Source organism: Diceros bicornis, chromosome 18 (assembly GCF_020826845.1).
Source record: "Diceros bicornis minor isolate mBicDic1 chromosome 18, mDicBic1.mat.cur, whole genome shotgun sequence".
Taxonomy (NCBI): domain Eukaryota; kingdom Metazoa; phylum Chordata; class Mammalia; order Perissodactyla; family Rhinocerotidae; genus Diceros; species Diceros bicornis.
Genome location: NC_080757.1, coordinates 48,276,861 through 48,299,578, shown reverse-complemented (window position 1 = coordinate 48,299,578; position 22,718 = coordinate 48,276,861). Strand labels below are relative to the sequence as shown.

General features: G+C 53.0%; 1 protein-coding gene across 1 annotated transcript in view; it reads left to right on the top strand.

Annotated features, from left to right (window-relative positions):
* Window positions 1-22,718, top strand: part of CACNG4 (calcium voltage-gated channel auxiliary subunit gamma 4) — a 61,688-nt gene that overhangs the window by 26,449 nt on the left and 12,521 nt on the right. Inside the window, exon 2 of the mRNA XM_058561411.1 lies at window positions 22,326-22,409. Within this exon, the coding sequence (XP_058417394.1) occupies window positions 22,326-22,409 (84 nt within the window). The remainder of the gene's footprint in view (window positions 1-22,325; window positions 22,410-22,718) is intronic.

Below are 22,718 nucleotides of genomic sequence, written 5' to 3'. Positions count from 1 at the left end.
CGCCGGGCGTGGACTGGCTGTACGAGATCTCAGGCCGCACATGAGGCGCTCCGAGGCCGCCTGCCTGGCCTCGCAACCCGGAGGCTGCCCGCTTGGTTCGTGTGGGCCCGAGGTCCGTGGTGGGGGCCGCGCAGCCCCATTTCAGGGCTCGACATTTGCTGAGAGGTTTTCCATCACTTATTAATAAGCCTTGGCAGCAGCCCTGTGAATTAGGGCTCGGTTGGAGATGGCTGTACGAGGCTGGGCAGGCGGGGCCGCTGGCTTCCAGGGCTTGTCTTTCTCCACTGGAAGATGCTCCGTGCTGCTCCTGCCTGCGGGTCACACCCCAAAGTGCTTGTCTGCTCAGAGCAAGGTGCATGCACTTGGGGGCAAAAGGCAGCTTCTCACCCCCGCTGGGGCGGCGCTGGGCCGCTGTGACAGGTGCACACCATCGTCTATCCACCTGCTCCCCTGTCGCCGTCCCAGCCGGAGCTCACTGCGCTGTGCACCACACGCTTGTCCACGCACAGACAGGTCGGCACATCCTGTTCAAGGGCAGAAGTGTTTCAAGATTGGCGCTAACGTTTACAGAGTGCTTCTCCACCAAGGGCAGGCACAGTGGAGCAGACACAGCAGGCCCTGCGCCCAGGACCTGGCGCTTCACCTAACCCTCACCCTCCAAGGCGTGTCCTGTGAGTATCCTGGCTGTTTGGAGCAGGAAAACGAGGTACAGAGGGGCTAAGCAACTTGCCAAGTACAAACAGCCCATGACAGGCTCAGCCGACTGCCAGATTGGCCCCCGAGTGGCCTGATGCTGGTGACCGCTGAGCTGGGTGTCATGTAAGCAAAGCATATGCAGTTTGGAACCAGATGATTGAGTTCAAATCCTGGCTCTCTCTGCTTGCTCTTTATATCCCTTCCTGGAGCCTCAGTTTCCTCCTCTGTGAAATGGGGACATTGGTACCCACCTCCCAGATTTTTGGTAGGATTTGGCGCTATGACAGCAGCGTGGCACGGTGCCCACACAGTCAGCTCTCAGCCTCCCCTCCTTCCTTCTTGGAGGCTGACGGTGGGCAGAGGCTGAGTGATGAGGGGCAGGGGTGAGGAATGGGGGAACCATGGCGTTGATATGAGGAGGGCTGGAACAATTTGCCCCCTGGATTATCCAGAAATCTGTGGCCTTGTGAACGTAGGTGGGGATAGCCACCTTGCAAAGTATGATAGACTCCATCTAACATCTTTATTTCTCTTTGACAAATTTCCCCCGGGGCCAATTTCAAATCAAGTTTATTCTGGTATCTAAAGGGATAAAGCCCATAACTCAAAGGCATTAGATGTAAAATATTCAGGCCTCCACGGACGTGTGCTGGCTCCCGGCCATGGCTCAGGCTTCTGACCCGGGTCGCGGCACCTTGACAAGCTTCATTTTCCGGCTGTTATTTGAGCTGCTGGAAATGGGCGTCCTGGGCTTGGTTCTGCTGGGGAATTGAAGGATGTGCTGTTCCTGTGTCTGGATCCAGATTTCAACTGGGAGGAAAAATGGCTTACTGAATAATGAAGGCTTTGCCATCACACGGCGGTGACTTCTCACAGTGCCTGAGGGGCGCAGCCTTTTCAGCCCAGCTGAGAAAGGGGAGGCGTCGGAAGGGCTGGTGGAAGGCTCAGGCCCTCCTGGGCCTCGCAGGGTTGGGGGCTCCTGAGCCCACACCTCCGTTTGCTGGCATCTTCTCCGTGTGGGCCAGCATTTCTTCTGAAACATCAAGACTGTAGGAATTTATGACAGCATGTTGTGTTGAAAATGGGATCGAGACAACCTCTGGGTTTTTCCTTTTTTCCTTGTTGTTGTCACTTCAACCTATTTATGCGGTGGTGTTTTTACTTTGGTTTTAGAGTTGGTTAGAGTGGAGCTTGTCTAACAGCCAGTCTGCAGCCCATGGATTTGCCTCTAGAACAGTCGTGTTTATCATAGTACAGTCAGCTCATGCTTCCAGGACTGGTTTGTTGGCTCAGGAGGGTTGATGACAAGCAGTGTGTTTTGTTGGCATCTCGTGCACATCCTTTCAGCTTCGCCACTGGGCATTCTAGTGGCATTTGTAGGCTATTTCACCTGCTGGTGGGGAAGAGCAATGGGACTGCAGAGTGGGTGTTCTTTCCACCTTTCCAATGTGGACACAGAACCAGGGGGTCGGGAGAGAGCCGTGCCTCGCCTCCCACGTCCCCAGCCCCACAGGAGCCCCCTTTGAAGAAAGAAGTTCAGTGCAGTACAACTGACACAAATCAAGCAGACTGGAATAGGAGCTTGAGAGTCAAGGGTAAATAAGTCTCAGAGCTGGCCCTCTGGCTCTGCAGGGAGACACAATTTAAATATAATGCAGGAAGTTGCAACAATAGGGGTATGCACAGAGCATTATGTGTACTCAAAAGGGAAGGGCAAGGCAGATCCAGGAAGGCTTCTTGGAAGGGGCGGCACCTACCCTGATGACTTTTGGGAGTTCACAAGGTAAAAGTGGGGAAGAAAACTCCAGACCAACAGCTGGAACCAGAACACAGTTCTGAAGAGCATGGCATGAACAAGGAACCTGCACAGCTCAGTGCTGTTGGAAGGCAGGTCAACAGGAACCAGCCCTTGACGGCTGGCCTGCCCAGACTTTATCCTGCAGGAGGTGGAAAGTCATTGACCATTCTGTGGTCAGAGTCCCATGTCACCAGATCCCCCTGGCAGGTTCTTCTGAGGGAGGCAGTGACAAGGCATCTTTAGGAGGTAAACTTGCAAGTTTGGCTGATGGATGAAATATAGGCAGGGTGAAGAAGAGGGAGGGGATGAGATACCTTCCAGTGAGGACCCCCCAGAGGGTGGGGGCAATAAGACAAGGAGAGGAGGTGGAGGGTTACCAAGGGCAGGATGATCTCCTTTCCTGTGAGCCGTGCCGGGTCTGGTCCCTGTTGGACATGCAGGTGGAGGGGTCCACCAAGCAGTTGGATGTTGGGTCTGCAGTCAGAGATGCTGTGATCTGGGGAATCACAGCCTGAGGAGAGTAGTTAAAACCACAAGAGGGTGGGAGGTCACCAGAGGGGTGTGAAGATGGGAAGTGAGGACAGAGGAGAAACTCTGGACACCCCTGAGGAGGAGGCGGAGGAGATCATGAAAGAGGCTGAGAGGCACAGTCAGGGAGAAATTAGGAGAGTGCTGGAGAGAAAGGCCACAGAAGCCAGGAGGTAACCACATTTGAGAAGAATTGCAAAGGTCAAGGATGTTGAGCTGTTTCCCTTGAAATGTCTGGGTTCAAGACACTTCAGGGCTGTTCTTGATAGAATGTCACTGGGGGAAGTATCCGTCTATGCTGAGAATTCAAGGCCCTCCGAGATAAGGACTTCCACGGTTTACTTAACATGCACGTTCCTGAGCCTCGGATTGAAAATGGCTGGGCGAGAGCACTGGCGGAGCATCCACTGCCCTGAGCATCCCCCTCAGGCAGGCAGCTTCTTTCCAGCAGCAGCACAGTTGAGCTGGCCAGGCCCGGGTTCTTGGCATGGTCCTGGGCCGCCCCATCCTGTCCCACTCCCTGCCTCGTGCTCCGTTTCCGGGTCTGTTTCATCCGTCCATCCACGGATCCATCCAGGATCCATACATCGTTCTCCCTCATCCTGCTCTGCCTTCCCAGCTGAGCCCTTCAGCACACATTTCCAAGGAATCACACACATCACCTTGGTCCACTTGGGTGCCCGGCGTGGTGCAGAACCTGGTGAGAGCGATGCGCTCCTGAGATGGTCCAGGCAGCTCTCGGAACATTGCATCATATGGGTTGGGCCTCCCTCAGCCCTTGCTTTGCCAGCTGGTGCCTGTTATGTCTGCGTTATAATGTGTGATGGTGGTTTCAGTGCTCAGGCTCTGAAGGATGACTGCCTGGATTCTAATCCCAGCTCTGCACTTATGATCTGGGCAGCCCTGGGCAACTCACTTAACCTCTCAGGGCCTCAATTTTTTCATCTGTAAAATGGAGTTGGTGATAACAGCAGCACCCACATGAGCGGGTTGTAGTGAGGACTGAGTTCAAACTTAAAGCACTTGGAACAGTGAGATCCTCAGTAAGTCTTAGCTGCTGGTGGTAGTCGCAGTTATTGTGAGAATAGTGGTAGTTAGCATGGGAGCAGCTGCTTGATCCAGAGGAGCTCCCCTCTGCAGACTTTGGTCCTGTGTCCCCTGCCCAGCTCTGCAGACTGGCCAGAAACCAGGGCAACTGCAAACTAGTAGGACAGAGGAGGCTCCAAGTTTGGGCTATCCGGCTGCACAGCCTCCGGAGGGCAGGGCTTTGCTTAGATGAATTAGGATGAGGCCCGATGCTTCCCCAGCTGACTTGCAGTGGGTCTGAGAAGGAGCCGTGGGTAGTAGATTAAGAAGCCCCCAGGAGATTAGATGCAATTAGCGATGTCCAGACAGTGACTGCTTCCTAATCGGGTGATAAATGTGGCTCCTCACCGCTGTTGCCACCCCGCCTCACCCCAGGCTCTCCCTGCGAGAAGAATCATGCTGCGTTCCGGGACTCTTCTCTCTCTCTTTGTGTCTTTCGCCACCATTTCTCTTGCTTAATGGTGAGGAGCTGGAGTATGGCTTCCCATTAACTTTTATCCTCCCCATAAACGGCCTGCTTGACTCACAATGATAGTTGTTCCGCTCTGTTCCCAGGGGTTTCTCCATTGTCGCCTTGCTCACAGCCAAACCTCTAACTACCCTGTCCCAGCCCACCAACGCCCCACTTGTGAGCCCTGCTGTGCCTGTGGAGGGAGGGAGGCTGGCTTTTACATTTTATTTACTGTTTTGGTTTTTGTGCCAGCAAAAGCCCCAGGCCTTACCTCCAAACCTCCTGGAGGAAGCTGAGGCCGAGTGAGCTGTGCCTGCGAATTAAAGGGCCTGGAGCCAGGAGACGGGCCATGGGTGCAGGGCACTGTCCTGGAACCCTGAGCCATCCAAAGAGACAGGGGTGTGACCATGGCCTCTGGGACAGACTGGGAGAGGCACAGGAGGACAAGTGAGGGCTGGGGCCAAGTCCCCCAGGCCCTGCGTCTGGGCACAGCCATGAGGAAGTGAGTGGAGCAGCCCTGGGAAGGCCACTTGGAGAGGGCATTGGTGTCCGTAAGCCGAGGCTGCTTTCCAGGGGGAATAGATGGTTAGTCTAAAGATGGACAGGAATGGGGGCACAGGTGAGCTTTGGGAAAGCCTCCCTTTCAGCCCCAAATCAGCAGGTGACCTTGAGTGAGGCTCTTATCCCAGAGCCTGGATTCCAGCTGGCCTCCCTGCCTCCACTCTGTCCGATACCCTGCAGAGGGACCAACCTTTTTAAGAAGCAAATCTGAGCACGTCCGATTGCTAGTGTAACATGCTTCCATGGTTCCCTGTGGCTCTGAGGTCCCACCACCTCCCATGTCCGCCCCTCCCCTTCTACCTCCAGCTGCATGCATGGGCCTTCTTTTCCCTCCTCAGACCTGCCCAACCTCTTGCCTCTGGGCCTGGCAGTGCCATTCTCTTTGTCTGGAAGTCCACCCCATCTTCACCTGGCCGATTCCTGGTCATCTTTCAGGGCGCAGCTCGGGCCACTTTCCTGACCCCGTTACAGGCTCCCCAGGCTCCTTCACTGCCAACTCAAAGTCGAGAGATTCTGGCTGGATCCCCGTTGTAACCCAGTGCCTGGCACACAACGGGCTCTCGTGGGTGTTGGCTTGAGTTGAGGGGGGACTGGATGGCTGTGAACATGCAGCTGCTCGGCCAGCAATCGAGGGGCCCTCGTGGGGAGGTGGAATTGACATGCTGTCTCTGGTTCCAAAGAGAATGGAAGGGAAAAGGTCCAAAAATAGTAAAGCCCTTCGTGGAAAGCCGCCAGACAGTGGACTGGGCACAAGCAGGATGTCGGGTGCTCTGGGGGTTGGGGAGAAAGGGACACAGCACCAGGTGTGGCTGATTGGCCCAGGCACTCCGAGTTCCCGTCTAAGCCCACGACTTGGTGGCTCCTCACCAAGTAACCTGGAAGCACTGGGGTTCCAACAGGTGAGGGAGAATTTTAACCTGGCACTCTGGATCACAGGTGCCAGTGGTAGTGACAGGGGTCTTGACAACTGGGTTTGACCCTGGGTTCTGGCTGCCCAGGAGGAGCTGTTCCCAGGCCTGGGAGTACTCAGAAGGGGATGTGCACTCCCTGCAGCCCTCCAGCTCTGCCCACCTGCCAGTCAGGAAATGCTGGTGACCTGGTGGGTATGTGCCCTCCAAGACGCTGGCTCTCACTGCCTCCCATCTTTCCTCTCTCTCCTCTCTTGTTCTCAAATAGAATAGGGAGGCAGGGCAGCGCGGTGGTGAGAGCTCTGGTTCCAGAGTCAAAAGAGGAGCAGGTGAGAATCCTGGCTTGGCTGCTCGGGGCTCTGCTACCTCAGGCGAGTTACTTGCCCTCTCAGAGCCTTGGCTTCCTCATCTGTAAAATGGGTCCCTAGGAGCTCGTACTTCATAGGTTATTTTGAGGCTCAAATGAGAAAATGAAAGGAGCTTAGCACAGAGCTTTGCAGGAGCCAGAGCTCAACTGAAGCCAGCCCAGATTAGTCCATCGGCTACGGGAAAACAGGGTCACCTTACTGAGCCTTCTAAGACTCAGGGAGGCTCTGCTCATTTTGAAAGCTGCAATATCATGGGTGTATGAAGACAAGGAAGAGTCTGTGTCAGTCCTGACAGGGAACAGAACTGACCTGCTCCTTTATGACAGTAGGACCAGCTGCCTCTGTCACGAAAACAGGGCTGATTATAATGACAGCTTACGTGTTTTAAGCACTGATGATGTCCCAGGCACAGTGACATTTAAAGACTGCATTAATTAGTTTAATCTCCCAAACAGTCCTCTGAAGTTTTTCCCATTTATGACCCCCATTTCACAGATAGGAAAAATGAGGCACAGAGAGATGAATTAGGACCCAAAACCACACAGCTAGTAGGTGACGTCAGAGCCAGGACTCAAACCCAAGCAAAATGATTTCAGAACCTACCATCTCCATGGTATCTGACCACGGGATGATCAATAGGTATCATCCCGACTCCTAGTCCCTGAACGGAGTGCTATGCTGAGAAGAATTTAGACTATGATCAGGGGAGAAAAGAACTGTGATTGATTAGCAATGTCTGCCATGGACGTGGGAAGGGAGGATTCAGTTCTGTGCAGGCCACTTGTGCGTCACAAACCTCCACATTATTGACATTTTGGGCAGGATTCTTCTTTGTTGTAGGGGGCTGTCCTGTGCATTGGAGGATGTTGGGCAGTGTCCCTGGCCTCCGCCCATTAGTTGCCAGCAGCACCAACCGGCCCCACCCCGCCAAGTTCTGACAATCAAAGCTGTCTCCGGTTATTGTCCCCTGGGAGGCAAGATCGCCCCTGGTCGAGCCCCCTTGCACTGGAGCAGGCAGTGAGGGGTGGGCAAAAGAGCACTGAGCTTGGAGTCAAGAGACCAGGGTTCTAGGCTTGGCTCTGTCACCAACCAGCTTGTCACCATGGAAACAGCCCTTGGCCTCCCAAGGCGGCAAGTTCTTACTGTGTAAAGTGAACGGAATGAAGTAGATGGTCCCGAGGGTCCTTGTAGAAGTTTATGATTCCACACTATGATTCTCGTTCCCTCACCCAGGCCCTTCAATTAAAACTCTCAGGTTATTGGAGCGTAACTTCCCAGAGATCTGCAGAGCAAACCACCAGAAAAGCTGGAATCTGCAGAGAGCTGTTTCGCCCCTTGGAGCTCCATATTTGCTCCTCATTAAAAGAAAAAAAAAAAAACCCAAACCTTGGGACTGAGATTTCATCTCAGTATCAGTTATCAAGCAGATTCAAGTAGAAAAATCATAGAGACAATAACTGAACACCCTTTTCCCTGTGTTAGGAGAGAAAACGAGCTGTTGGTTGGGGAAATCTCCCCAGTTCCGTTCAATTATGAATCTCAGCAGAAAGCCTGGAAAATCCTGGCCTGCTCTGGAGGGAAGGGTTGGAGGAGGTGTGAGGCTGGTGCTGTGGGTTCTTGAAGAATTCTCCGAGGGAGATGAGTGATGGCGGATGGCAAAGGAATGTGGCCAGGCTCCCACCTCCTGCCGAGGGCCAGAGTGGGTAGGCAGGAGCTGGGCTGGGGACTCTGGGGCCCGAGAGCCGTCTCTGGGGTCCTCACAGCAGGCATTTCTTGAAATGGCAGTGCTTATGTGGGAGATGACTTGGTTCAAGGGCTTGGTTCATTGGCCACCAGCAGGTGAGAAGGCTTTTTTTATCGGGATGGAGGAGAAACCACCATTTATGGGGAACCTCCTCCATGCTGGCCGCACATGGTCTCATTTCCATATTCCTCATGGCAACTGTGTGAGGGCTGTGGGTAGCCCACTTTATAGATGAGGAGACAAAAATGCTGTACCATTAACTGACTGGCCCAGCGAGTGTTTTCCCAGGTGACCTCAAGAGGCTGAAATTGGCAGGTCACACAGCTCCCATGTGGTGGCACGGGACTGGCGTTCAGTATTCCTGTCCCCCAGTGTCCCTCCTCTCCTCTGGATTCTATAGTCTCTCAGGAGCCTGCACTCATTTTTGTATCTTGTAAAAGTGTTGCAGACCTGCCCTGCGGAGTGAAGAATGACCCGGGCTTCAGAGGCCACGAGAACTGAGTTGGAATCTCTTTCCCCTGATGAAGGTATAGCTGGTTGGGGGTCAGGCTTCTCCCACATGCAAGCACCAAAACCAACTTCTTCGGGCTTGATCCCCAAAGAGGACTTTATCAGAAGGGTGTGGAGGGTCCCAAGGGATTGAAGGAGTTTAACAGCCTAGACTGAGGAAGGGGAGAGCCAGGAGCTTCCGTAGCTGGCACTATGGACCACTGGGAACACTCCATTTGTGAACTCCCCAAAGTCACTTGGCCCTTGGGTCTCCTCTGCTTCTGATCCAAAAATCCAAACTTCCAAGAGAGAGCAGCTGATTGGTCCAGCTCAGGCCAGATGTGTGCCCAGGATCCCTGGCTGGGGGCAGGGCCAGGCATTGCGACCACCAGGGGAACTCCGTGGGAGGGACCCATTCCCCGAGAAAGGGGCTCCCCCCAGGTGTACCCAGAGGTATGTCAGAGCCTCGGGGTGGGTTTAGCACCAGGCAGGTGGCCTGCCCCTTCTCTCCCGGTCTTTGGCCCCTCTGAGTCGCTGTCCAGCTGTCCAAGCACAAGATCCTCAGTGTTCAGGACCTAGAGAGATGCTTGGTTTACCAGACCTCCAGGTTACAGGTTTATAGAGACAGAGTTTGGGGGCAGAAATAGAGTTCTCTCCAAGAACCTCAGTGCCTGAGGAGAGGGGCTCGAGCCAGAACTGGTTCCCGACAGACCCTTGTCCTGTAGCGGACATTGAACTGGAGCCCGGCCCCATTGAATCAGGCCATCTTCCTTCTGCTGATGACGAGGGTGATTTCTCTCCCAAATCTTCCACTAGCCCCACTCTGAGCTTTCCCATTTGGGAGGAATACCCTTTTGGACCTAGTAGCTCACCTAGACTGCTAGGGGGAGGAGGTGTCTTGGAGATGGAGCACCTGCCCACCGCCTGGTTTTACAGACTAGAGCTGGGGGAGGAGACCCAGGGGCCAAGTAGCTATAGAATCCGCTCTTTTCTGTTGGATTTGAAACAATGCAAATTGAGGCCCAACACCCCTCAAGATGGTGCTCTCTCTCTCTGGGGCTGGCCCAGTGGTGTAGTGGTTAAGTTTGCGTGCCCCACTTCAGAGGCCCAGGGTTTGTAGGTTCGGATCCCAGGTGCGGACCTACTCACCGCTTATCAAGCCATGCTGTGGCGGTGTCCCACATATAAAGTAGAGGAAGATGGGCATGGAGGTTAGCCCAGGGTCAGTCTTCCTCAGCAGAAAGAGGAGGATTGGCAACAGATGTTAGCTCAGAGCTGATCTTCCTCACCAAAAAAAAATAAAAGATGGCTCTCTCCTTGTGACTGACAGTGAGCGAGGGTTGAGGCAGGCCAAGTCCGAGGTCCCCGGCCGGCCTCCCTGCCCTGCGCTCCTGGCAGCGGCTGGGACCGAGGCTGCCATGGCCGTCTGGCAGCTGCAGGAAGCTGCCAACTCTGAGCCAAGATTTAAATGTGTCCCTCCTCACAAGGCGCTCCAATGTGAGGGGAAGCGATGAAGGGAGAGCTTGTTAATCCTTGGGGAGCACAGCCTGCGATCTGCCAGGCAGCTGGGCTCCTCTGGGACTAGAATAAGACACCCAAGGGGTCCCAGGGTGGGGCTTTCAAACCTAAGAGGTCAAATGACACCCAGCCAGGCTGGGAATAGAATCACAGACGTGCAGGGCCGCGAGGGACTAGAGCTCCCTGCATTAGCCGTGAGGAGACTTTTCCAGCTTCAGGAAAGCTCAAGGCGGCACCTCAGAGCTGATGGCGTTAAATCCAGTCCCCTTACAGGGTCATCCAGGCCACCTCCGTGACTGGAGCCCCACCTACTTTTTTCAGCCTCAGTTTCCCCCACCCCCACCCCCACCCCCGCAATTCCCCATGCATGCTGTCTTTCAGAAGCTCACACTTCAAACATGCCTCTGGGCTTTCCCTCTGCCCGGGCCACCATCTGTCAGCTACTGCCTGCTCTCCAGCTCCGCGTGAACTCCGGCCCCTCCCGGAGCTCCCAGACACCCCATCCAGCACTTACTCTTGTTCTTTGAAACTCTGCTAACCTGCCACTTCCCTCCCAGCACGTGTCACTGGGTCTCTTGTTCTAAGGTGATATGTACACTCACCTCCCCAACGAGGCTATAAGTTCTCACCGGCAGGGCCGTGTCTTTGGACTCTCACAGGGCCTGGCATCAGTAGGTGAATACTGAATTGAAGAAAGAGTGGGCAGAGGGTTGAATGGATGAACCATGTCTCTATCAAAAGAAAGACCCCAAACAGGTCAAGTAGGGACAACGAGGCACCTCCGTGACTCTAAGCTATGACTATCAGAAGAAGAAGAGAGCACGTGTGAAACTTGTCCCGGCACTGGTGGTAGGTGGCATCGTTGCCCAAAGGGGCTGCCCAGGCTCCGAATCCCGAGTATTTGGCCATGGAGAGGACATGGAGGGCTCCCCCCAAACTCTGGTTGGAAAATAGTCTAGTCTGAAGGCATCTCCAAGAAACAAAAGAGTTAGGGCCGGCCCCGTGGCTTAGCAGTTAAGTGCACGAGCTCCGCTACTGGCGGCCCGGGTTCGGATCCCGGGCGCGCACCGACGCACCGCTTCTCCAGCCATGCTGAGGCCGCGTCCCACATACAGCAACTAGAAGGATGTGCAGCTATGACATACAACTATCTACTGGGGTTTTGGGGGGAAAAAAAGGAGGAGGATTCGCAATAGATGTTAGCTCAGAGCCGGTCCTCCTCAGCAAAAAAAAGACGAGGATTAGCAAAGATGTTAGCTCAGGGCTGATCTTCCCCACAAAAAAAAAAAAAAAGGAAACAAAAGAGTTAGACATTGTATACTCACCCTCACAACATCCTCAGGATTTATCCTTCTCAAAATGCTTTGAACAACATGGGTCTCATTGGGCCTCACTTCAGCTCTGAGAGATTGTAAAAATATTTCCCCATTTTCCAGGTGAGAAGAAGCTTTCCTGGCCTCTGCTCTGCAGCCTGGGCCAGGTTCCTCAATGACGTACTCTCCAAAACTCTGGACTCCTCTTTCAGACTCCATTCCTCAATCATAATTGAACAACTGTAACTAGAAAGCTCCAGAATGGCAGAGACCATGTCTGTCTTGTTCTCTTCTTGTATTTTTGATTATTGCTGTAACAGAAACACGCCAAAATGCATAATGTCTTAAACATAATGGAAGTGGATCTATTGCTCATGTAACAGTTCAAAGTGAGTAGTCCTCTTAGTGAACAGCTTTCCTCCACAATGGGATTCAGGGACCCAGGCCATCCCGTCTCGTGGTTCTGCCATTCCCTGTGGCTGGTGGGGGAGGCAGTGGCGTTGGGGGGCACACCCACTTCTCTAGAGAGTTGTCCAGGAAGGGCACACATCACTTCTGCTCTTGTTCCATTCGCCAAGTTGGTCACGTGGCCACATCTAACTGCAAAGGAAGCTGACAAATACAGTGTAGCCGTAGCCGTGTGCCCAGTAAGAAGAGGACAGGAGTTTTTAGTGAGCAGATACTCTGCCGCATGTCTGGGTCCCCAGCATCTAGCATACAGCAGGTGCTCAGTAAATGGAAGCTCGAGGGAGCAACTGAAGGTCATAGTGACCTAACAGGGTCTCAGAGAGAGTCACTTACAAGTCAGGGAGCTAGGGATCCCCCAAGAAAGTCCAGCCCAGCCCACGCTGCCTCTCAGAGCCTGGAGTTTCTCTATAGGAACCCGAGGAGCGGTTTCCCCACAGCCTGCCTCGCTGCAGCTGGAGAGAGGCCAGTCATAGGAGGACACTGGAGTGTGCCAACTGGGAAATCATAGTCATTAGGAGGGTTCTTTGGAGACAGGCGAAGTGGAGGAACTGTAAGGGGGAGCTCTGAGGGGGGACTGTGGGAGCAGGAGGCAGGGCGGGGCAAAGAGCTCCAGGGGTGAGAGAATCTTGGAGCCTTGGGTTTGTTGGTGGTGGCTTGGAATACTGGCCTGGACGCCTGGCCAGGGCATCTGCACCCAACCCTGTGTTATGGGCGGAACTGTGTCCCCCAAATTCTTATGTTGAAGTCCTAATCCTAGTACTTCAGAATGTGGCTGTATTTGGAGATAGGGCCTTTACAGAGCTAATCAAGTTAAAATGAGGTCAGTAGGTGGGCCCTAATCCAGTATGACTGGCGTCCTTATGCAAAGGAGGGATTTGGAGACAGACATAGACATAGGGAGAACACCATGTGGAGATGATGGCAGGAATCGAGGTGATGCTTCCACAAGCCAAGGGATGGCAACAATTGCCAGCAGACCATCAGAAGCTAGGGGAAAGGCCTGGACAGATTCTCCCTCAAAGCCTTCGGAGGGACCAACCCTGCCCACACCTTGATCTTGGATTTCTGGCCTCCAGAACTGTGAGACAATGAATCTCTGTTGGTTAAGCCACCCGGTTTGTGGTACTTTGCTATGGCAGCCCTAGAAATGAACACACCATGTCTTTCTGCGCTGGAAGGATCTTGGCTAAGTCACTTCCATCCTGGCCTCCAGTTCCTCATCTGCAAACACGTCTAAGGACGAGAATCAGGGTCTCCCCACATGAAGCGCACTGCTTGCGCTTGCCCTGTGCTGCCTTCTTTCTACACCTCCCTGCCGCCCTCACCCCACGCAGCAACCTTCAGGAGTGGCCGCTGCCCCTCACAGGGCCCTCCAACCTCGTCACTCCCATGGAGACTGCACAGTCCCATCTCCTCAGCCTGCCATGCGAGACCCCTACCCGCAGCCCAGCCTCTCCTGCCTCTATATCCCCATTGCTGCTTTCTACCCACGCCAGGCCATCTGAGGTTCTGGAACACAAGGCTGGCCTGCCTGCGTGCCTTTGTCCCGTGTGCCCTTTGCTTGGGCCGACCACCATAGCACCCCCTCTGTACACGCCGACACCTTTCGAAAGCCCTCACCTTCCGCTTAGCCAAGCTCTGCCCTCGCGTCCACCCCTCCCTGACCACTCGCTGTCCCGGCTGGTGTGGGCCCTGGATTGCCATTCCTCCTGCTTGAGCATCTCCAGCTTCCAGTGAAAGGTTAATCCAGCCTCAAACATCAGCCAATGCCCTTAGCCCAAGAGTCTGGGAAAACAAGTTTTCCCACCAATAAAAAGTGTTGGGGACCCACACTTCCCCATCATGCTCCAGCCAATCAGAACTACTTGTGCCTCTGAGAACATGCTGCATCCTTCTGCCCCCAAAGTGTGGGAGGTAAGGGTGTGGACTCTGAAGCAGGGCAGCCTGGGTTTGAACCCTGGCTGGGGCACTTAGTCACAAACGGTGTCAGTAAGCCTGTCTACCTCATAGGGTTAGGGTGAAGATGAAGTGAGTTAATAAATGCCAGGGGCTTAAAATACTGCCTGGACAAAATAGGTGCTGAGTAAACCCTTGCTGTGATTCTTACTGTGAGGATAACACTCTCCCCCTACCTCCCACCCATTGGCCTGGCCACAGCCCTGCCACCCCTCAGTTCTTCACGGCCTCCACCAAGTCCTGGGTCCTTTCTGGAAAGGCCTGCGTCCTCCTGGAAATGTGCAGCCCTCCAGTCCTGCTAGGCTGTTCCGGCCCTTCCCGTGGGAGGGTGGGGTTAGGGTAGGGAGCCAGGATCACAGACAAGCAGCTCAGGGAAGACACCAGTCCTAGCAGGTGACTGGCGCCAGGATGGGGAGGCACTCTGAGCTCCTCCCACGTGCCCCACTCTGAGAGAAAGACGTGGTCCGTTTGGCCCTTGGACCAGGGCTGTGACTGGCAATCAATGACCCAGTTCACAGTGTATAGTCCCATGAAACCTCCCTGATCTGGACCAGTTAGGAGACGGCCACTTCAGATTATTAAACATACCGTCCAAATTGATAGCTATTTAGAAAAAAAAATGTTTGATTATTTTCCAACACAAAAGATGATTCACATGAAGCTGATAGAATGTTTGGCCCACCTGTGGTTCTCACCCTCACCTCCTCCAGTCTGGGCAGCCTCCGTCAGCAGCTGGGCCTCACGTGGGCTTTTCCACTCCTCATATTGACCCAGGAGGGCGAGGATGACAGGGATGTTCCGAGCAGCCCCCGCGGGGGCCTCTGTTCCCGGATGTGAGCCCCACAGCTGAGCCCCGACCTCAGCTTTGAGCTCAGCCACAACTTCAGGACAAGAGCTCACGATCTAAGACGTCTCAGATCCTGTCCCCTGCCTTCCAGCCCGTGTCACCTCCTGAAATGACACTGAGAGTCGTTTATGTTATCTTCTTGTGTCGTCAGTTCCCCGTGAGCGGGAGCCTGCTCCGTGGGGCAGGGACCTTGCCTGACTCAGTCCTGTGGCTCCAGCACCTGGAACATGCCTGGCACAGAAGTGTGTGCTCAGTAGAGGAATGGAGGATGCGGGGTGAACAGGAAAAGCCCATCAGCACCCTCTTCTGCCTGCCCCTTTTGCTGTATATTCACACATATCCCGTCCTGGAGCTGAGAGAGGCCTTGCCATGCTGGTCCTCCCCTGCGGCTCCATCAGCCCCCGTGGATCCAGAGCTGCCTTTTCCAAGGCCTGGAGATGCCATCGCCTCCTGCTTCCCTGTCAGGAAACCGTTCTCCTGACGCTACCCCGGCACTCTCGATTGCTATCTGGTTTCACTTCCTAATCTGTCTGGGGAGGAAGACCAGCGGCCCACGCCGCGTTAGAACCCCTTCCTGCGTTCGCGGAGGATTCTTGGAAAGGGTGGTGTGGGAAGAACACTTGATGAGACGTCCACAAGCTGGAGTCCAGGGGCCACCACGCTGCCACGTACACTCCAGGCACCCCCTGAGCCTCTTTAAGATGGTGCAAAGAAGACTTTCCTTTACGGAGTAAGGTACAATGCCTAATGGTTCAGAGCGGGGCCTCTGCAGTGGGGCTTGTGAAAACAGGTCTTTCAACATCTCTAAGCCTCTTTTTCCATCTTCAAAGGAGCGTCATTACAAAGATGAAACGGGCTCATGTATCAGACGTGCTCAGCACATTAGCTTTCATCTGAGCCTGAGCCCAGGGCCTGTGTGCAAGGGGTGTATCTGGGGGGCCATCCCAGGGAGCTGACGTGAGGGAGGCTGGAGACAGTGAAACCGAGACAGAGAGACAGCCAGGGCAAGGGGTGTCCCTGAGTTGATCATCACTGGGCTCGATCCTGCTGGAACTCCCCCCTGGAATCAGGTAAAATGGACCCAAGGGATGGAAGATGGGAACATTTATCCACCAGCTCCCATCCTCCTGTTCAAAGGTTACCGTGGGGTGGGGGTGGGGGAAGTCCTAATCCCTCGAACTTCCAGTTACATTCGTGTGTGCAGTGCAGTCCCCCCGGGCAACCTACCCAGTGCCGTGGGCAAAAAGCAAGAAATAATTGGTGCAGCTGAATTGAGGTATCGGCAGGTGACACCTGTGCGGAGCTGGTTGCTGCGTGGATGTATGGCTGGAGTGAAAGGTGGGCAGAGAAGTATGAGGTGGGGCAGAGGGTGTCCGTGCACTCTCAATAGGTGTCTGTTGCTATTAGTGTTTCTGAGGATTAAATGAAGTAGTGCTTGTGAAAATGCTTTGCAAGCAGAAAGGATTATGTGAATGATCACCATTATTATTAAGTTGCCTTCTAACATGCTTTTCTCCAGGATTCCCTTAATTACAACGGACCTCTGAGGTGGCCCATTATGGAGATTTACATCAGATGCCACGCCTTGAAACGACTCAGAGGGTGACCAGCTCATCCTGGTTTGCCTGGAACTTTCCTGGTTGTAGCACTGAAAGTCCCACATCCCCATAACCCCCTGAGTCCTGGGGTTTGGTCACCCTCACTGTCTATAGGGGCATAACCCCAGGGCATGACCATCACAGCCCAGAGGGAGGGCAACGGGGAGATGCACCCACCCTCCCACCGCCACAGTTCACCCCCTGCTCACCAGCTACCACACCTGAGAAGGTCTGTGGTCGTTTCAGACGCACCATCACATTTTCACTTAGAATCAAAGATTCCGTGTCTTTTCTTTCTTTTAGTAAGCCTTATTGGTTCATTTCCAGACATTGTAGAAAATTCAGAAAAAATGTAAAGAAGAAAATTTTAATTCACTCGTAACCCTATCACCCAGACACTGGACACATTTTAGGATATTTCTGTCTAGATGTTTCCTATGCCAATAGAAATACCTTTAACAAAGTAGTTCATGATGTGTGTAGATGAATAGATATGTCAACATATACGCACACTCCTGTACCTTTTCTCCACAAAATAGTCCTAAAATCCTAGAGCAGGAGGGGCTCCCTCTGGCCCAATTCCCAAGTTTTATGGAGGAAGAAATAACTCGCCTGGGGCCGCGTGGCTAACGAAGTCTCTTCACACCAGTGGTTTCTTGACCCTCAGGAGGGAGAGGGCCACTGTGTCTTGGGGAGCACAGGCCAGCGACCCCAGGAGCACCTCAGTATTCCTGCAGGGCGGCCAGTCCGGGATCTCAAAATTAACTGCCCTGAATATCACTTAATAGATAACACAGTAAATGGCCCGTTCACCGAGAGAAAACACATATGAAGTGGATTGGCAATGGCTTTCTCTCTTATTTCTCACATCAGCCATTAATTTTCTCCCTATTAAATGCCTTAGGCCATTGCTAACAAAATTAAATTTGACAGGGATAAATGTGAAGTCCTTAGGACTAAACACTCCACTTGACAAAAACAGGTTGGGGGAGGTGAGACAGCTCCTGGGAAAAAGTCGTGGGAGACTGGGTTGACAGGAACACTATGTCCCATTAACAGAAGCACGGGGTCCAGAGAAGAGGAGGAAGCAGTGCCTCCGAGCTCTGGGCTGGTCAGACCCAGGCTGGAACGTTGGGTTTGGTGGTGAGTGCTGTGCTTCTGGGCACCTGGAGTTGGGAGCTGACCCAGAGAAGGGAGCTAGGCTGGAGAAGGGTCTTGGAACCATCAATAAAGAAATGGCTGAAGGAACTGAAGATGTTTGACCTAGAGGGGACATTCATTTGGGGGAAATACCCAAATTCTTGACTCTAGGGACAGGGAGCAATTTCTTTCACTGTCCATGTGCCAAAGACAACCGGTGCCCTCCTCCTCCACAGCCCGCACTTCTTTAGACTGGGGGTGGGGATAAGGTTGATGGGAGTGGGGTCAGGCTTCCTGCCTGTCAATAAGATGGCCAGGGGAGGGGTCTGGTCCCAACGGCTGGCAACTTGTAGGTCACCTCTTGTCCTCAGCTTTGGGCTTGCCCCCAAATCCTGGACAGTTGGAAAAGTAGCTTGTGCTTCCATCCCATTAGACATGATTCCTCTCGTCAATGATTTGAAGGGTCGACGCATGATAGATGGATTTTTTTTTTTTTATTCCCAGGGATTGTAAGTAGCACCTGTGGATGGAGTGTTGTGGAGGCAGGTGACCTTTCAGGAACTTAAAGCTGTTTGAAAATGGAGTGCCTTGGGAGGTGGTGAGGTCCCCATCACTGGCAGTCCCCAAATAGGAGGTACTGGAGGGGGTTCAGGCCCCTGGTGGGGACTTGAACCAGATGACTGGAAAAGTTGCTTTGGAAGCTTAAGCCTGAGAGATTGCATGAGTTTCATGGCAGCACACTCAACAAGAAGATGCTTTTGCAGATGCCCAGTAAATGTGGCTTCTTAGACATTGCCCATGGGCTCCTGTAGCTAACAGAGGAGCAGGAAGCCCTAACATGTCTGTTTGCCTTCCTGCAAGGCTGGACTCCAATGACGAGTGAATGAGGCACGTTGATTTACCTCTCACACATGTCTGTGTTAATTTCCTAAGGCTGCCATAACAAATCGTCACAAACCAGTTGGCTCAGAACAACATAAATTTATTGTCTCATAGTCCTGGAGGCCAGAAGTCTAAAATCAAGATGTCAGCAGGGCCATGCTCTCTCTGAAACCTGGGTAGAACCCTTCCTTGCCTTGTCCTAGTTTTGCAATCCTTGGCATCCCTCAGCTTGTAGACGCATCACTCCAATCTCTGCCTCTGGCTTCACATGACCTTCTCCCCCATGTGTGTCTGTGTCCAAATTTCCCTCTTCTTGTAAGACCATTGGGTCCTTGAATTTAGGGCCCACCTCATCTGAACTTGATTACATTTTCAAGACGCTATTTCCAAGTGAGGTCACATTCACAGGTACCAGGACGCACAGTTCAACCAACTACAATGCCCATTCTTTCAGTCTGTGCAGGAGAGCGTGGTGTGGAAGGAGGAAAGGAGAGAAGAAAGGAAAGGACGGGGTTAGTTAGTGGAAGCGCCTCTGCCAAGTGCACGCATTCAATGTATCTCTGAGCATAAGTCCATGCAGTGGCCCCACAGTGTGTCCACACAGCCCCCGGAAAGGGCAACGTCTATTTCTGTGGTATAGTTGAACTGACATACCATATGCAGCCACTAAAAAGAATGTGTAATAAGTGAGTTAATATGTTGGACAGTGTAATTTCTGTTTACAATTTCTAGCAAACATAAAACAGCACCCTAATGTGGAGGAAAGGTTAGCAAAATATATTGGTGGGGCATTTGGAGCAAACGTGTCTGTGTGCAAGCTAATGTTTCAAAACCTGAGCTTTGCTTTCAGGTTGAATATATAAATATATGGCTTCCTCATTTCTGCCAAAGCATATTTTTCTTTGAGCATTATCAGTATTGGAGCAAGCTTTATTCCCCTGGTCCCTATGCCATTTCCTTCTAGGATTTTCAGCAACTTTTGGATTAGTATCAACTCATTTTTTTTTAATAAACAAAAGTTTTTTTTTTAAGTTAAATCTATAGGTATTGACCTGGAGAGATGTTTGTACATGTTGCTAAATGAAAAAAGTGGGTTACAGAGTAAGTGTATAATTCTATTTAAAAAATGGGTACAGCCATCCTTGAAACCTGTTTGGCAGCCCCTTATAAAACTAAGCATGCAGCTATCATATGACCCAGCAGTGGCCTCTGGGTGTTCATCCCAAAGAAATGAAAACTTAGGTTCACCCAAAAACCTGTACATGAATGTTCAAAGCAGCATTATTAGAAATAGCTGGAAACCACAGATGTAACAGCTGGAAACAATCCAGAGGTCATAAACTGTGGTACATCCATGCCATGGAATATTACTCTGCAATAAAAAGGAGCAAACTATTGATACGTACAACAACTGGGATGAATCTGGAGAGAATTATGCTGAGTGAAAAGAGCCAATCCCAGAAAGTTACATGCTGTAGGATTCCATTTCTAGAACATTCTTGAAATGACAAAACTACAAATAGAGAACATCTTAGTGGTTGCCATCTGTCAAGGAGGGGCTGGGGGTGGAGGGGAGGTGGATGTGGCCATAAAAGGGCAACATGAGGGATCCTTGGTGGGTAGAATATTCTGTGTCTTGACTAGGAATGTCGGCGTCCTGGCTGTGATACTATAGCTTTACAAGATGTCACCATGGGAGAAACTGAGTAAGGAGTATCTGGGATCTCTCTGTACCGTTTCTTATGACTGCGTGTAAATCTACAATTATCTCCAGTAAAAAGTTTAATTTTTAAACAATAAGGGGGAACCTCACCTACGTGTCCCTGTGTAGGTGTGCACACAGACAAGCATGTGGGAAGATACACAGCAGGCTGTTGACCGCTAGAAGAAGAGTCTGAAGAGAGAGATTGTTTACTGTTTCTTTTTCAACTTCTTGCTGTTTGATGTGTTCTAACAGGCATGTGCGACTTCGTGATTTTGTTTAGACCCATGAAGTAGCCCAAAAAATTGGTAGGGGAGGAAAACAGCAGAGACCTCCGCCCAGCCCACCCACGCCTGGAACATGCCTGCTCTGTATCTCCACGAACATCTCAAATCTGGGATGTGGGAGCCAGGAGGGAGGCGGGGGCGTGGCTGGCTCACTCAGGCCTCCGTGTCCCCCCACCTCTGGCCATCCTGACACCAGCTGCTCTTTCCACTTGCTATTAACCCTTGGGGTTCTCTGCCAACTCTGCCACTCACGAACGAGCGAGGACCCGTGGAGAAGAGGGTGGGTGATTTCTAGATCCAACAGCAATGAACCTCCCCTGAGCCATCACCATGGGCCAAGAATCAGCAGTGCCTTTCAAGTCTTATCTCGTGTGATTCTCCTGAGACCCCCAGGAGATAAGGCCTATGGTTATCCTGATTCTACAGATGAGGAGACCGAGGTGGGTAACTAAGTTGTTCGTGCCTGACCTGGCACAGAGAACACTTCCAGCATGTACCACTCGAAGCATCACCTCTGAGACCCTCACTCTGTCTTCCACCACCCCTGACCAAGCCCAGCCCTCTGCCAGTGGCCCTCGAGGCCGTGGGCCTTCAGGATGCAGGATCCTGACCCAGCACCCCAGCTCTCTGGAGGCCGCAGCTAAGGAACCCGGCAGAGGGGACAGCTTGGAGGCAGCTGGTGAGCCAGCTAACTGTGAACAAGTGGAGAAGCAGTGTGCCCCGAGCTCGTCAGGGGCCTCCTGATTGACATCCCCAGAGAGGGGTGCTGGTCTGGCACAGGCCCTGCTTCCCACATTGTGCTCCTGACCCAGAGGTCAGGCCAGGCTGCAGGAGGCCAGCGGGACACTCGGCAGCAGCTGCAGAACAAAATTCGCCCCAGTTGGAAACAGCCCCAGCCCCAGCCATGTGGGGGTGTGAAGATGAGCTCCTTGCAGGAGCAGGAGGGCTGACCCCGGGGGTGGGGATTGGCTGGCAGGGCAGGGCCTGACACGCTGTGCGCATGTGTCCAGGTCTGTGCTGGGCGTTCCCAGACTGCAGGGGAGCAGGGGCTCGGAGAGCTGGATGGAAGATTCTGGAAGGGAGGACTGGCCTGTCCTCCTGCAGTTACTAAACTATCCAGGGTGTCCGGTCTCCCACCCTGTGAAGGCTACTTCTCAGAATGGGGAGGGGAAACCAGGCAGGAGACGGTCTCAGCCTTTCGGGAAGTTTCTATGGCTCCACGTTCTCTTCCTACCATCACACTGAGTGAAGGGGTCAGAATCATCTTGCCAACTCTGTGTAATCAGGCTTGTACCTTAGGAGGGAGTCACCATAACTGTGTGTTTGAGAGAGAGGATAAGACACAGACAGACAGACACCATGGGGGCAGATTCCATCCTGACTTACCTGACCCACAGCACCCCCTACACGGCCACCAGCCCCCTCTGCAGCCCCAGCCCCTCTCTCTACACAGGTTCTTCTATGCTGTTCTATTTCATCAGATGACTCAGAACCCAACCACAGAGCTTCCCTTCCCTCCCCAAACACGCCAGGCTCCCACCCCAGCCTGCCTTTTCACGGCTTCCTCCTCTGCCTAGAGGCTCCCCAGAAACGCCAGGCTTCCCCTCCTGTTCCCGGTGGCATATTCTTTGTCATTTGTCGAGACTTGCCTCTGTAGTCCCCCTGGGTCGGGGGCTCACACGTCCTGCTTGCCCAGGGCAGTTCCACTTGATGCCTCTTGTCCCTGCGTATTATTGATGGTGTGCTCTTTCACCCTCTCGGGTGTCCAGACAGGGACCATAGATGATATGGTCACCTGTGGGGCACTGTGCAAACGTTCTCTGTGTGTGTGCCCATCCCCCCACCAGACCAGGGACACCTGAGCGGCCTTTCTTCTCTCTCGGGGCCCGCGCAGAGCCTGGCACACGTGGTAAACGAGTCTGGGATGAATGGACGCATGAACCCGTGGGACATTTACAGCACTCTTTTCCTCTTGTTCCCTCCAGGGATCTATAAAGGGCACTGCTTCCGGATCAATCACTTCCCAGAGGACAACGATTATGACCATGACAGCTCCGAGTATCTCCTTCGTGAGTGTCAAGAATCCTTCACTTCCTTTGTGTGCGGAGGGGGGTGGGAGGTGGGGAGGCGGCTGGAGGAAAGACTGACCGTGTCGGGGTTGGAAGGGGTGCTTCTCGTGGCTGCTCTCGTCACTCCCTTTCTGAATCAGAAATGGTTAGTTCAGAGGATGGAGTTTTGTTCATCGCCACCATGTCATGCTGGGTACCCAGTGGAGTTACTTGGCTGATAGGCCCATGTCCAGGGAGACTGAGGCCTGGGAGGAGCGGATGCGGGTGTGGGCGTCCACTGTCCAGGGCTGCCGGGCGTGGCCGCCTCGG